The sequence below is a fragment of the Homarus americanus genome, unplaced genomic scaffold (genome assembly GCF_018991925.1).
Source record: "Homarus americanus isolate GMGI-L3 unplaced genomic scaffold, GMGI_Hamer_2.0 scaffold20465, whole genome shotgun sequence".
In the NCBI taxonomy this organism is placed as follows: Eukaryota; Metazoa; Arthropoda; class Malacostraca; order Decapoda; family Nephropidae; genus Homarus; species Homarus americanus.
Window position 1 is genome coordinate 11,156,314 of NW_024756914.1, and position 13,375 is coordinate 11,169,688.

Sequence of the window (13,375 nt, forward strand, 5' to 3'; positions counted from 1 at the left end):
TGTATATTTTAAACACTGTATTCTACTGGTGTTTTTGCACAGAACTAAAAGGCTAATGTTGTTAAGTGCATTAAATCTGTGTTCTTATGCTTTGAATCCAAAGTAAAGTATCCTCAGCACAAGGTATATGGGCTGTGTTTCTCTACATTCTCTTGCTTTGTTGTTGCAGATCAGATGCAGCACAATATAACTTTCCAAGAATTTACTCTTTAAAGGTACTTTTGTTGAGTGGTGTGCTTTTATACTTAAATTTTGAGTATTACATTAACAGTCAAGTGTGGTGTATACAGTACTGTATGTGTTTTGTTAAAAGTAGAAGTTAAGAATATGTTTGTCCAGATTTCTTCTTTTACACACTATCTTTGATACATTTAGTAACATAAGCAAATAATGCATGCTAGTTTGTTCAATAAACCTGACATTGGAAACTTAAGTTTTTAAAATTTGTAAATAGGTAATGATATAGAAGTTCTTGCAACATATCTGTCCTTGACAAGGTGTTTCTGGTTACATTTACACACATGGCAGTTGGAACTTGCATTCATTACGCACTGCCATGGAAGACTACATTGCACTTTTAATTGTAATACAGAAGCAATATGAAAATGTTTTACATTTTTTCAAGATACTGTAAAACAAAATCACACTTTATTATACTGTACAATGTTTAAATTTTACTGGTTCCCAACTCTTAGTCACTAACTTACTTGGTTCATATCATCTAAAGGCTTATTCTTTTTATTTCATATTGTAAGTGATGTATGTAAGAGCTAAATTATATTATAAATACATATAGATTAATTCTATATAAATTATTTTAAAATTTGTGACACTACATTGTGCTGAGCTAAGCAGCTTTGATTACTTTGGGAAAAAAGTGCATGTACCTTCTTGCTATAAATATGGAACATGGCTTATTACATGAAATTTACATAATTAACAACACACTTCTACCAAACATAGTTTTATGTTTATTTTACAGGCTCACACTTTCCCAGAATACAGCCCAGATTTCTTGCCTGTACTATACCTGTATTGCATGTTGTATGTTATGTCTTTTCAGGTTACTAACACAAATCTCTAACACTTTGGGGTGCCTTGGGATTTTCTGTCGGGCATTTCTTAAGCCAGGTGGGTACTGAGGTGATTTTTGTTGTTGCTTTACTCAGACCTTTGTGAGCAGGAAATACAATCTGTTTTGTTCTTTAAGCTTATTTTTTAGATTCTAAAGCTGTGACTTATTGTTGAGAAAATGGAAAAATATCATACATTTCCAATGAAGAAAAGCAATGGGAAAGTATTAGACATCTTTTGCAGTATATTTTTAATGTATAATTTGACAGGAACAAGTGTTTTTTCTCTTAACTGTTATAAAACCACAAGTACAGTCCAGTACAGTAATTGAAATTAACGGGTAGAGGTAATAACAGGACTTAATGTGTGTATTTTCCATAGATTTTAGTAAATCTCGTAATTATGTAATTTTGGTAAATTTTAGAAAATGTTTGTTTTATTTATATCAGTCAAGATATGAATACTGTACTGTAATCTGATCCTTATAGATGATTAGATTATGATATGTAATTTTGAAATTCAGAGAATTCTGTATGTTACTGTACATTAATCTCCAAATCTGGAGATTTTTTAGGAAAAAAGAAAGATATTACAGAATACTTTTGAAGATAACATTTAATAAAATAATTACTCTGGACTTATCAAAGGTGGTACTTGATCACTCGGGGAAATCTTCGTTCATATACCGTACAGTATACTACAGTATTAGCTCGACACATTGTCAAAGATGACTTCTTCACTATATACCTTAGATTAGGGGTTCCCAAGCTTTTTTCAGTGCAACCCTATCCAGTGCTGTCACCTGTCCAGTACGATCCCAAGTCATAGGAGATCGTTGGACTGAAGAATCCAAGAATTAAAAAAAAAATTGGATTTTCTGACGAAATTCTTCTGAACTCTGGTAACCTTTTGATATATCGCTGGCAAGTAATCGCATTTAGGTGATTTTTGTTTTCTGTTGTCATATTACAGTACTGTAGTATTATAAGCAAATGACATTCAGTATTTAGTTTTATTAAAACTGTGAAAAGATTCACCTGACAACACCTATCAGCCAGTCTGATGAGCTGGTGAGATGTATTCTTTCTCAGTGCTTGGCTAGCCCATATGTTGCGTGGCTCGTCAGCCCCCGACCTAATATTCATGCAGTTTCCTCGGGCATTTTTAGACCACATCTTTAGCTATTAAGCATCTTATTTGATGTTCTCCCTTTTGTTGGCTACCACCAGTCCTTCCTTTATGACACTTTGAAGTAAGATGTTTATCACCTGACACCACCTAAAAAGAAAAGTAAACAAAATTCAGAGTATGATCCTGGGTTTATCATTCTAATGAGTTTTACAAATCTGGGTCAGCCTAATGAGTTCTAAACCTGGCAACAAAGAGAAAGGTGGTGCCTTTTGGTACCCTTGCTCTCTAGCAAATACTAATATCGTGCAAACTCAGGGGGCACCAGGTGCCAAGAACTTGTATAAAAATTGTCAAAGGTTTGTAATTCAAAACAAACATCTTGTACATAAAATTGTTAACCTCATACTCTAAAAGTTCTTGGACGATTTTTTATATTCAAATAGTATTAGATTCACCAATGATAGGCTTATATTAATATATATACAGTGGTCCCTCGGTTAACGAACACAATTCGTTCCAGAAGGTTGTTTGTTAACCGTAACCATTGTTTCAATGGGACTTTGGCTAATTGGTTCCAGCTCACCGAAAATTACATACAAACTAAAAATAACTGCAGTAAAGTGCACTTATTTTGAGGTGTGCATGTAGAAGGCTCCTGGTTGTTGATGATGATGATGATGATGGGAATTAGAATGGGGGTGGAGAAGGGAGAAGAGAAGGCATTGGGGTGGAAGAGAAGTCACCCCATGCCGCCATTTCACCCATAAAATTTTAGTTCACTCTCGTGTAATTCAAGATTATTTTCTTTAAATCAACACTGCCCTGCATTATACATTGTCAACATGGAAAATAAATTTCAAAATGACCAATAATTGTACTGTAAAAACGTAAAAATAGTTTATGTTCAAGAGAGTCTCAAGCAAGATGCTTCCTCCACTGACCAGACACAAATGACGACATTCTGGGTGAGTCAAGTGGCTGTTTGGTGCGCTTAAAACTAGTTCCCTGTACTTCAATTATGTTAAATAATTGTTAAAATGACTAAAATTTTAATATAAGACTTGGAAAATTATTGAATAGTACAACCTTCTTGATATTTACTCAAATAGTAACTAATGTAAGCCTAAAACCGATTACTGTATTGCCGGACTAAATACAGCTGGTGAGCGGTAAAAATATGTTGGGAAAAATTAGTAAGGATTTCGTTAACCGAATTTTTTCATTAACCTAATTTTTTCATTAACGAATTGAATATTCTTATGGAAGGTAACTGTTAACCGTGGGCGTTAGTTAATCTAGGATCACTGTACAGGTAGTTCTGCTATAACGCCGATAGTAGTGTTCTTCGTAAAACATCGTGTTATGAAATTCGTATAATAGAAATAACAGGGCTTATGGAGAATAGGGTTATTAGGTGCAGATTACTCCAAATCGAAAAAAAATTTCGTAGTTAGCCTTTAACACAAAGGATAGCACAGTTCAAATAAATGTTACATTCATATCTAATAATGAAATCATACAGTAAATGTTACACTCTTACCTTGAAAAAATATGAATATAACTTGATGGGGGATAAGGGTGATGTTGAGGCTGAGAGTCAGTGAAACACTCAAGCTTTTCTTCAAGTGTTATAGCCTTTCTTTACTTATCACCACACCGAAATGTATCACCAGAGTGCTTCCCAGAGATATTCTTCTTTCCATAGTCACAAAAAATGGAGAAACAGTAATCAGAATTCACTCGAGGACACTTAAAAACTTTGCCATCGCATTTCAAACAAAAGTGTGGAGTAAACAGAGCCGGTCTATAACGCTTATGTATTTTGTTTTTCTCTTATTTAAAAGTTTACATTTTTACATATACCGTACAGGTATACTGTATACATAAATATTACATAAATTATTTCTGCAATTCTCACAAACAAAACACATAAATCAATTGAACATGTGATGCTCTAACGGAACCGTAAACACTGCATAACCCCAAGCACTGCCACAATGTACAGTACACTTAAACGCTACTTATTTTGTTCTCTTATTTAAAATTTTACAATTTCTATATACTGTACAGGTATTTCTTTCACAAACAAAAAACACATAAATCAATTGAACAAGTGATTTAACGTGAATCAAACATTGAGCCAAGCCACAACACTGTACAGTACAATTTTAAACGCCACATTTAGTTTTCTTTCTTTAAATTTCTACAATTTACATATATATATATATATATATATATATATATATATATATATATATATATATATATATATATATATATATATATATATATATATATATATATATATATATATATATATATATATATATATATATATTTATATACATATATATATATATATATATATATATATATATATATATATATATATATATATATATATATATATATATATATGGTATATATATATATATATATATATATATATATATATATATTTCCCATGCAAACCAATAATGAAAACGTGGATAAGATAACACATGTGAAAATGGAACGAATTTTAGTTGCTTTTTCAAGATATAAGTAATTATGAGAGGTGAGAGGTTTAGAGCCGCGATTAGACTCATTAAAATAATATCATAAGTTAAGTATCAGCAGCTATATTTTTAATTTGGGTTAATGGACAACAATCTACATACCGCCCAAAAACTGATAATATGTTACATAAATTTATTTGTCAGTGGCCCGCTGCTGCACTTTGGAAAACCTTTTGATCTTGATGTATGATAGTTTTGGCTGTAATCCCTTTTTCTTGACCTGACCTTGTCTAGTCACGCCACCACCCTTCTCTTAAGCCTTCCCCACGCAGTGTTGGTGTATGGATTAGTGATGTCATCATTATGACCTGACCTATATTTTTAGGTCACCCTGTATATTTAAGCTTCCTTCTCTGTCCACATGTAAACCAGTTGCCTCTGAAGATGTTCCTGTGAATAAAGACGAAGCTAAGGTATCACCCGTTGTTTCCATTTTCCTGTGTGATTTTATCAAGATATATATATATATATATATATATATATATATATATATATATATATATATATATATATATATATATATATATATATATATATAGTATGTATATATATATATATAGTATATATATATATATATATATATATATATATATATATATATATATATATATATATATATATAAATCGTACTATGTCATTCATATATTATGCTGTTTCCACAAAACACATGAGAAACGCTTGAGTCCCTCTGTGCAGAGATGTCCGCCCCTATCCAATTCAGGATGTCCGTTTTCTTTTGTGTACTGCTCAGGGACTCAAGTATTTCTGTATATGACACAGGATGATAAGGGAATTTGAATTTATTTGTTTATTTATTTATATATAATATACTGTAATATATTAAATATACTGCAAAGTATTTTCTTTTAATTTATATACGTGTTTCGCGAAAAAGGGAGGCTACATTTATGGTGATCGTTAAGGACCAAACTCCAATCCATGACGTGACTGTTCATTATTTATCCTAAATTACCACTGTCGGCAGTTTCAAGAATTAATGCAGTCATTTACTGAATACTTTTGCAAAAAATAAATTTTAAAATGAATTATTTATAAGAGATGCTATTATGATCAGTAAATATATAGATGCATTACTGACCACCTCCGAACACAAGGATGGCTAAAAATAGCCACAGGCGGTCACAGTCAAGGTCACTTTCCTTTGGTCACTGGCAAATGGGGAGGGGGATGATAATAGCAGCTGTGTTTATTACGTATGTTAGACTGGTTTATACATTTTTATTATTTTAATATACCGCATCTTCATTTTAATCCAGCTTACTAAACGTAAGTTTCAGTATATAAATAGTGGTACTGTAGAATCTTGTGAGTGGTTTACGTATACATAAAATACATACATAAATTATTTCTGCAATTTTTCACAAACAAAAACACATAAATCAATTGAATATGTGATGCTTCCAACGAACTGTAAACACTGTGTGTGATGTAGAGAGGAAGCGCTAAAACGCTATGTAATTTGATTTTTCTTTATGTAAATTTACAATTTACTTATAATATATAGGTATACTGTATACATAAATATTACATACATTATTTCTGCAATTGTTCACAAACAAAACACATAACTCAATTCGAACATGTGATGTCGAACGGAACTGAAGCCACAACAACCGCTCGAAAGTGGGAATCATAGAGTTAGAACGTGAAATTCGCTGCTTTTACAAATATCGCCCTCCTCATTCATAACGCAGCTCGAGCAAATTCGCTGTCAAAACACGCCATATAGCAGAACTCACTGTACTGTAGTTGGAACTTGGATAAAATTAATTGCACTGTAAATTTAATTAAGTTTATGACATTGGATTTTCCATAATAGTGGAGATGTCGCATACAGTGGCTGGCCTGACATGAATGTGGGAGGTTGTTGGGTGTTAATGGGTTAGTACAGTCAACCCTCGCTTTACGCGGTCCCACTTTACGCGTTTCCACGTTTACGCGGTACCCTGCCGAACACGGAATGCTCACTTTCCGCGGTGTGTGTACCCTTTTACGTGGAGAGCGGCGCGAGCAGGGTGCGCACAAGGTCGCCCAGTCATCAAAACATTACCGAGTTCTTCACCCGCCACCCACCACAGCCGGCCCAAGTCAGTGATAGTGATAATGATAGTAAGGATATGGACTTATATGGACTTTGAGGGTTTGACAAAGAGGCCCTGCAAGCCTCTGTGGTGGATAGTGATACAATTGATACAAGTGATACAGGTGAGGGCCAATAATCTGCCCTCTGCCTCGGAACCAACCCCCCATCCCCCTCGTGCTCAGCCATCTTTTCTACTTCAATGTAAGTGTTAAAAAACCTATTATTGATATTTCTCTTAATTATTAATTGTGTGTGCATACCATCATAAAATAAGAAGTTATTTTTTACTACAACGTAGTTTGGGGTCGGCCCGGCCCTACTTCAATTAATCCCATACAGTGAGTTCTGCTATAACGCTGTTTTGATAACGCTTAATTTGCTCTAACGCTTATTTATGAATTAGAACGATATTTTTGTATAACGTAACGCTTGTTTGCTATAACGCGATTTTTGCTTACTCTTTCTCCAATTTTGTGGTAGTGGGGTATGCTATAACGAATCTAATTGGTTCTAGAACCTTGTTCCTTATAGCATTCGTTCGTTATAGGATTAATCCGTTCCAGGCCCCCAAATACAACCACTTAACACTGAAAAATATAATATAAAATTTTAAAAATTGTAAAAAAGTGCATAAACATGCATCTAAACCCCTGAAATAAAGAATATCATTAATATTTGTAATAAAAAACAATAAATTAGAAAAAAAAAAAATTAAATAATGTGAATATAGTAAAGAAGAATATCAACAAGAAGCGTTCTGGTGATAGAATTCCCGGTGATGATCGTAAAAGAAAGGATATAACACTTGAAGAGAAGCTCGATTTTATCAACCTCAAAATCACCCTTCTCCCCCATCAAGTAAAGTGTTACATTTACTGTATGATTTCATTATTAGATATGAATGTAACATTTATTTAGACTGTGCTATCCTTTGTGTTAGGCTAACTACTAAATTTTTTAGATTTCGAGTAATCTGCACCTAACCCTATTTTCTCCATAAGCCCTGTTATTTCTATTACGCGATTTCCTATAACACGATATTTTACAAGAACACAATTATTGCGTTATAGCAGAACTACCTGTATGTATGTTGTTCACTTTACGCGGGCCGCCGTGGGTTCAATTGACCGCGTAAAGTGAGGGTTCACTGTACTGTAGGAACCAAATTTTACCAGGGAGTGCTGAATATTAATTCTGGTGCCCTAGATACTCTGTGGTGCAATGTACTGTTTAGTATTTTATACCTAAAATATTGGGGTGCTACAGCAACCTCCCTTCCCACGTACATGTATTGGGTGGAGTGAGCCAGCACACACCCGACCACAACAACAACAATCAGACTGACCAAGCGTGGAGCACAGTGCGGTGAGCGTTACCCATGCGCAGAAATATGCCGAGATTTTCCCACATAATTTTATGTAACGTGGCATTTCCGGAGTTATTTTATAATAAATCCCGAGACGAACGTGTGTGCCGAATTATATGAGATTCCGAGATTTCGTATGCCGAGTTATCGAGGGTTTTCTTACAAACACCACGATAATTATCCTCACATTGCCTTTACACCACTGTAATACTCTTCACATCCATGGAATGTTTCTGGATGCTGAGGAAAGTTTTCACTTCAATACTCTTCACATCCATGGAATGTTTCTGGATGCTGAGGAAAGTTTTTTGAGTGTTAGAAAGTCTAAACTTAGCATTACATATAGAGTAAAATATGTATCTCATCTTGCATGAACAAACACCTTTCCATTACATTTGGACTGTGGGCATGAACAAATATATTTATGGCAAACAAAAAAGTGTATAAGTGATATCTCCATAAGCCAGAACAGTCGGTGCAGAGCACTTCGGGGAATGAGAGATTTCCGGGTAATGAGACAACTCTCGAAAGCTGAAAAAAAATCACTAGTCCCCGGAATTTTTCTGGTAGTGAAAAAATTTTCTCAGAAGTTCCAGAAATGAATTTGATATCCATAATGATTCTGAATAAATTCACTACAATAAGTTTCCAATAAAAGATCCTTAAACAGGATATAATATTGATACCGGAGTCAATAAAATCAGTTCTAATTAAGTTAGTAAAACCATTTGTTTACCAAAATAATCCTGAGTAGTTTATCTAAAAGTCTGGTTAAATAAATACGTATGTAAAAAATAAAAAATCTATATGATACTGGCACGTGAGGCAATGTGTGTCACAGCCAAGACAGTGGAATTTTCACTCTTCACTGGGGAAAAATTTCCCAAGACCTAACAATGCATCTCACATGAAACTGTACTTAAAATATATTGTTAATACTGTAAATAAAATAATGAATACTACAGTACTACAAGGTAGTAGGTAGTAGGCAGCTACCAAACAGGGAGGTACTACCGCCTGGGAAGATATTGGAAGCATAATGTGTTGTAGACCTTGCTGCCATATGTGACCAAGTCCCAGGTTGATGATCTGACTCTCTGCCTCATTTACACGCAATTGTAGGGTCTCAATTGTTTCCCTGACAACACAACACAACACAACACAACACAACACAACACAGTACAGCACAACACAATTGTTTCTCTTTTACTCTGACAACAATAAATACTAAACACAATTGTTTCTCTCGCCTGACAACACAACACAACACAACACAACACAACACAACATACTGTACATACTGTATATTGTTTCTCACTTTTGAATTTTTTTTCATTTTTGCATTTCTTTATGGTTCTTTATTATTATTATTATTATTATTATTATTATTATTATTATTATTATTATTATTATTATTATTATTATTATTATTATTATTATTATTATTATTATTATTATAATATTTTTGCCCCCCAGGCCCCGATGTGGGTTAGTGACCTGTGCCCGGGTGGGCTAATCCCCGTAAAAAAAAACAAAAAAAAAACACTTGTTATGGAGGTGAGATGGGGGATTAATAGTCTCATGTTACTGAAGATGTCTTGAATAATGACAGTGTTTTCCACTTACTTAATGTACAGTACATAACTGTAATCACTTTTTACGTCCTTAACACTGTATTTTGGGCTGATTCTGTCCTGGTACAGTAATGTGCACAACAGAAATTATGCAAAAACAGTAAAGCAGCTAGGGAGGGAACAACCTACATTGGCAGCAGAATATAACGAACCAGCTAGGCCATCCATGCACCCAGCATGGCGCAATTTCTTGGAAAATTTATTCCCAGGCTCAGAACAGAGAGGTTTTGGGAGATTTCCTCTGAATTTTTTCTGGAAAATGTGTCTGATTTTCATCCTTGGAAACTCATTTGCATTCCCGGGATGAAGACAGTTTTCCTGGAATTTTTCCAGCCCGATTTCAATTCCGGCTATTGGAGAGTTGCAGGGATTGGGGATTCTGGCTAACGGAGATTGCTTATACGGTATATAATATATCAGTGGCAATAGAACTAGTGGGATATCAGAGTGTTCCACCAATGACACAGAGCAGTCCTCTGGTGTACTGCTTGGTGCTTGAGGACATACAAAGTACGTCCTCAGACTGTAGGGTTTAAACATTTGAAGGCACCCCAGTAAGATTTTATTTTATTTTTTATTTGTACAGTTGCAAAAATGTGTTCCTACCCCCCCCCCCTGTGGTAATCCATGTCTCCAAATGGCCAACCTATATACCTATAGCAAACTTATCCACCAAATCACGTCCGTCATTACACGACCAGTACCCATTAATAGTGATACTATTACTGCAACGTTGCCTTTGGAGACACGGGTTACCACAGGGGGTGTAGGAACACATTTCCCCAACTGTACCTAAGAACATTCATATGAATTTTATCTTGTTTTGCTATGCATTTCACAATCTAACCAAAAAAATTATTTGGCTATTCTCTACACTATCACATTCCTGTATAGTTTCATACTCATTGTTATCTTTCTTTTGAGTAAAGACTTGTAGGTTTCACATACAAAAATCAAGAAAGTTAACATGCATAGTTACATATCAAAAGGTAGTAGCCCAAAATATGTCAGTTCATATAATAAGTAGAATCCTGTCATAAAGTTTCAGTACAGTTTTATGAAATGCTTATATAATTTTTTAATTTTTTTTTTAACCCTTTAAGGAGATTTAAGAAAAGTGTCAGAGAATGCTCATACAATTTCTCAGTGTAAGTTAGTGTTTGTCATTCCATAATTTTTATTAATTATACCTTTTTTTTTTTTTTTACTTTTGCAGGATAAAGAAAATCAACATGCTCATCTAGCTGATCAGTTGTTGGCTCACCTGGAGTGTTCCTTCTCAGATGGTGTGGTGATTCCTACCCACCAAGAAGCTGAGGACTATTTTAGTATGGCCCACCCTGAGGTTTGGGGAGGAATTCCTTCAAGCACAGGGCCACATTCTGCTAATGCCACTCTCTTGGCACCTGATTTAGATCTGGATGATTTTGATGACACTCTCCGAGGGGAGGAATCTCTCTGTCAGGTTCCTTTGCCCGACACATCTTCTACTTCCTTACATGTAGACCCTCCAGACTTTTCTCCTCCACCCCCAATACCTATGGAAAACTCTGCAGTACCAGCTGTGTCAAGAATGGCCCTAACATCACTCCCATTATCCCCACCTCCTCTACCTCCCAAACCTAAGCTTGGGGGCATTAGAGGTCCCCCTCCACGCCCCCCATCACGCCAATTGCACCTCTTAAACCCACCTACATTTACCTCCACCAGTGATGATGATGCCTTGCACTCATCTGACCCACCTATTCACATCACCAGACAAAGTCATGACAAATTCAATATCAGTTTTGTTTAGTGAAGAGATTGGTGGTTAATGTTTCATTTGTACATTAGTCTTTCTCAGACACTTCCACACACACTCATACACACAAACACATACAGGCACATGTGCACATAAACATTTGTTTATCCAAGTGTTCAAAAGCTTTAGGAGTATCAGTGAAAATGTAAGTAAATACTTTTTGATTTGGAACTTAAATTTATAATATTTCCATAATACTATAATGTGTATGGCGTGTTTGTACATTTTTACTGAAAGATATATTAAATCAAATGACTTGGCATGGCATGACTGTAAGGTTTACCATGTCACTATAATTATGTCTGATTTAGATAGTTAACAAGCTACAATGATCAGTTGAAGAAAAAAGGGGTTAGCTCTTCCTTTGAGGGAAGTCTTGCAGACCTTGGAATTGCTTTAATACAGTACAAAAAAATAATAAAAATATTGCTGAAAAGAAGTGTGCCATTCCAGGTAGTTCTTATATACATATACATATTTATATATATATGCTGTAATATGTATGTAGTAAATATCTTTTACGTAGAAACTGACGCCCTAGCTAACTCGCTAGATGCGTTGTGATACCAGCAGTATTTCTATGTGTATAAAGTTACACGAGTTGTAGATAATTTATGTATTATGCATTCTTGTATATATTGGCAATAATGAGCATGTTTTTGCTATCAACTTCTAAAAGCTGTATCTTATATGTACATAATTCCATGTTCCTATGACTGTGAATTTATATACTAGACAATCTGATTAATTTTTTTTTACAATATCTATGCACAACAGTGGCAATAATATGAAAAACAATAAATAAGTTTTGATTTATAAATTTATGTCCTTTCATTGAATTTTCTAAAAATTATTTTATTTATAACCTCGGTCTTTCAGAGAGCTCCTGCCTAAAGGGAATGATCACAACAGAAGATTTTCCAGGTGATGTTGTCACTACATACTGTACAGTGAGTTCTGCTATAACGCGTGTTTTGATAACGCGAATTTGCTCTAACGCGATTTATGAATTAGGAACGATATTTGTATAACGCGAACGCTTGTTTGCTATAACGCGATTTTTGCTTACTATTTCTCCAATTTTGTGGTATTAACTGTGAATATGGTAAAGAAGAATATCTCCAAGAAGCGTTCTGGTGATAGAATTCCCGGTGATGATCATAAAAGAAAGGATATAACACTTGAAGAGAAGCTCGATGTTATCAACCTCAAAATCACCCTTCTCCCCCATCAAGTTACATTCATATTTTTTCAAGGTAAAGTGTTACATTTACTGTATGATTTCATTATTAGATATGAATGTAACATTTATTTAGACTGTGCTATCCTTTGTGTTAGACTAACTACTAAATTTTTTCGATTTCGAGTAATCTGCACCTAACCCTATTTTCTCCATAAGCCCTGTTATTTCTGTTACGCGATTTTCTATAACACGATATTTTACAAGAACACAATTATCGCGTTATAGCAGAACTACCTGTACCTCCTTTGACCCCTCTAGTTCCTTTATCCCCTTCCCTATTCTCTACTTAAATGTCTTGTTCCACTTTTTCCCTCCCACAATGTGAGTGGTCTAACAATATGCTTGCTGCAATTTATGAACACTCAACTCCTTTGCTCAGAAAGGCTGAAAAGGTCACCAAACATGCTACCAGAGAGGGTGTGTGGAGGTGTGTGTTTGTGTGAAGGAGAGGGTGTGGTAGTCAG

General features: G+C 34.6%; 1 protein-coding gene across 11 annotated transcripts in view; it reads left to right on the top strand.

Annotated features, from left to right (window-relative positions):
* LOC121857253 (regulator of G-protein signaling loco-like) overlaps positions 1-12,488 on the top strand; it is a 44,400-nt gene extending 31,912 nt beyond the window's left edge. For 7 of the 11 annotated variants that reach the window (XM_042353235.1, XM_042353234.1, XM_042353236.1 and 4 more), the window contains one exon: positions 11,084-12,488. In XM_042353235.1, coding sequence (XP_042209169.1) covers positions 11,084-11,662 — 579 coding nt within the window. In that variant the 3' untranslated portion in view covers positions 11,663-12,488. Of the gene's footprint in view, positions 1-169; positions 217-1,063; positions 1,133-11,083 lie in introns of those variants that run through there. The other 4 variants (XM_042353240.1, XM_042353242.1, XM_042353241.1 and 1 more) reach the window with 4 other exon arrangements.
* Positions 12,489-13,375: the final 887 nt, after the last annotated feature.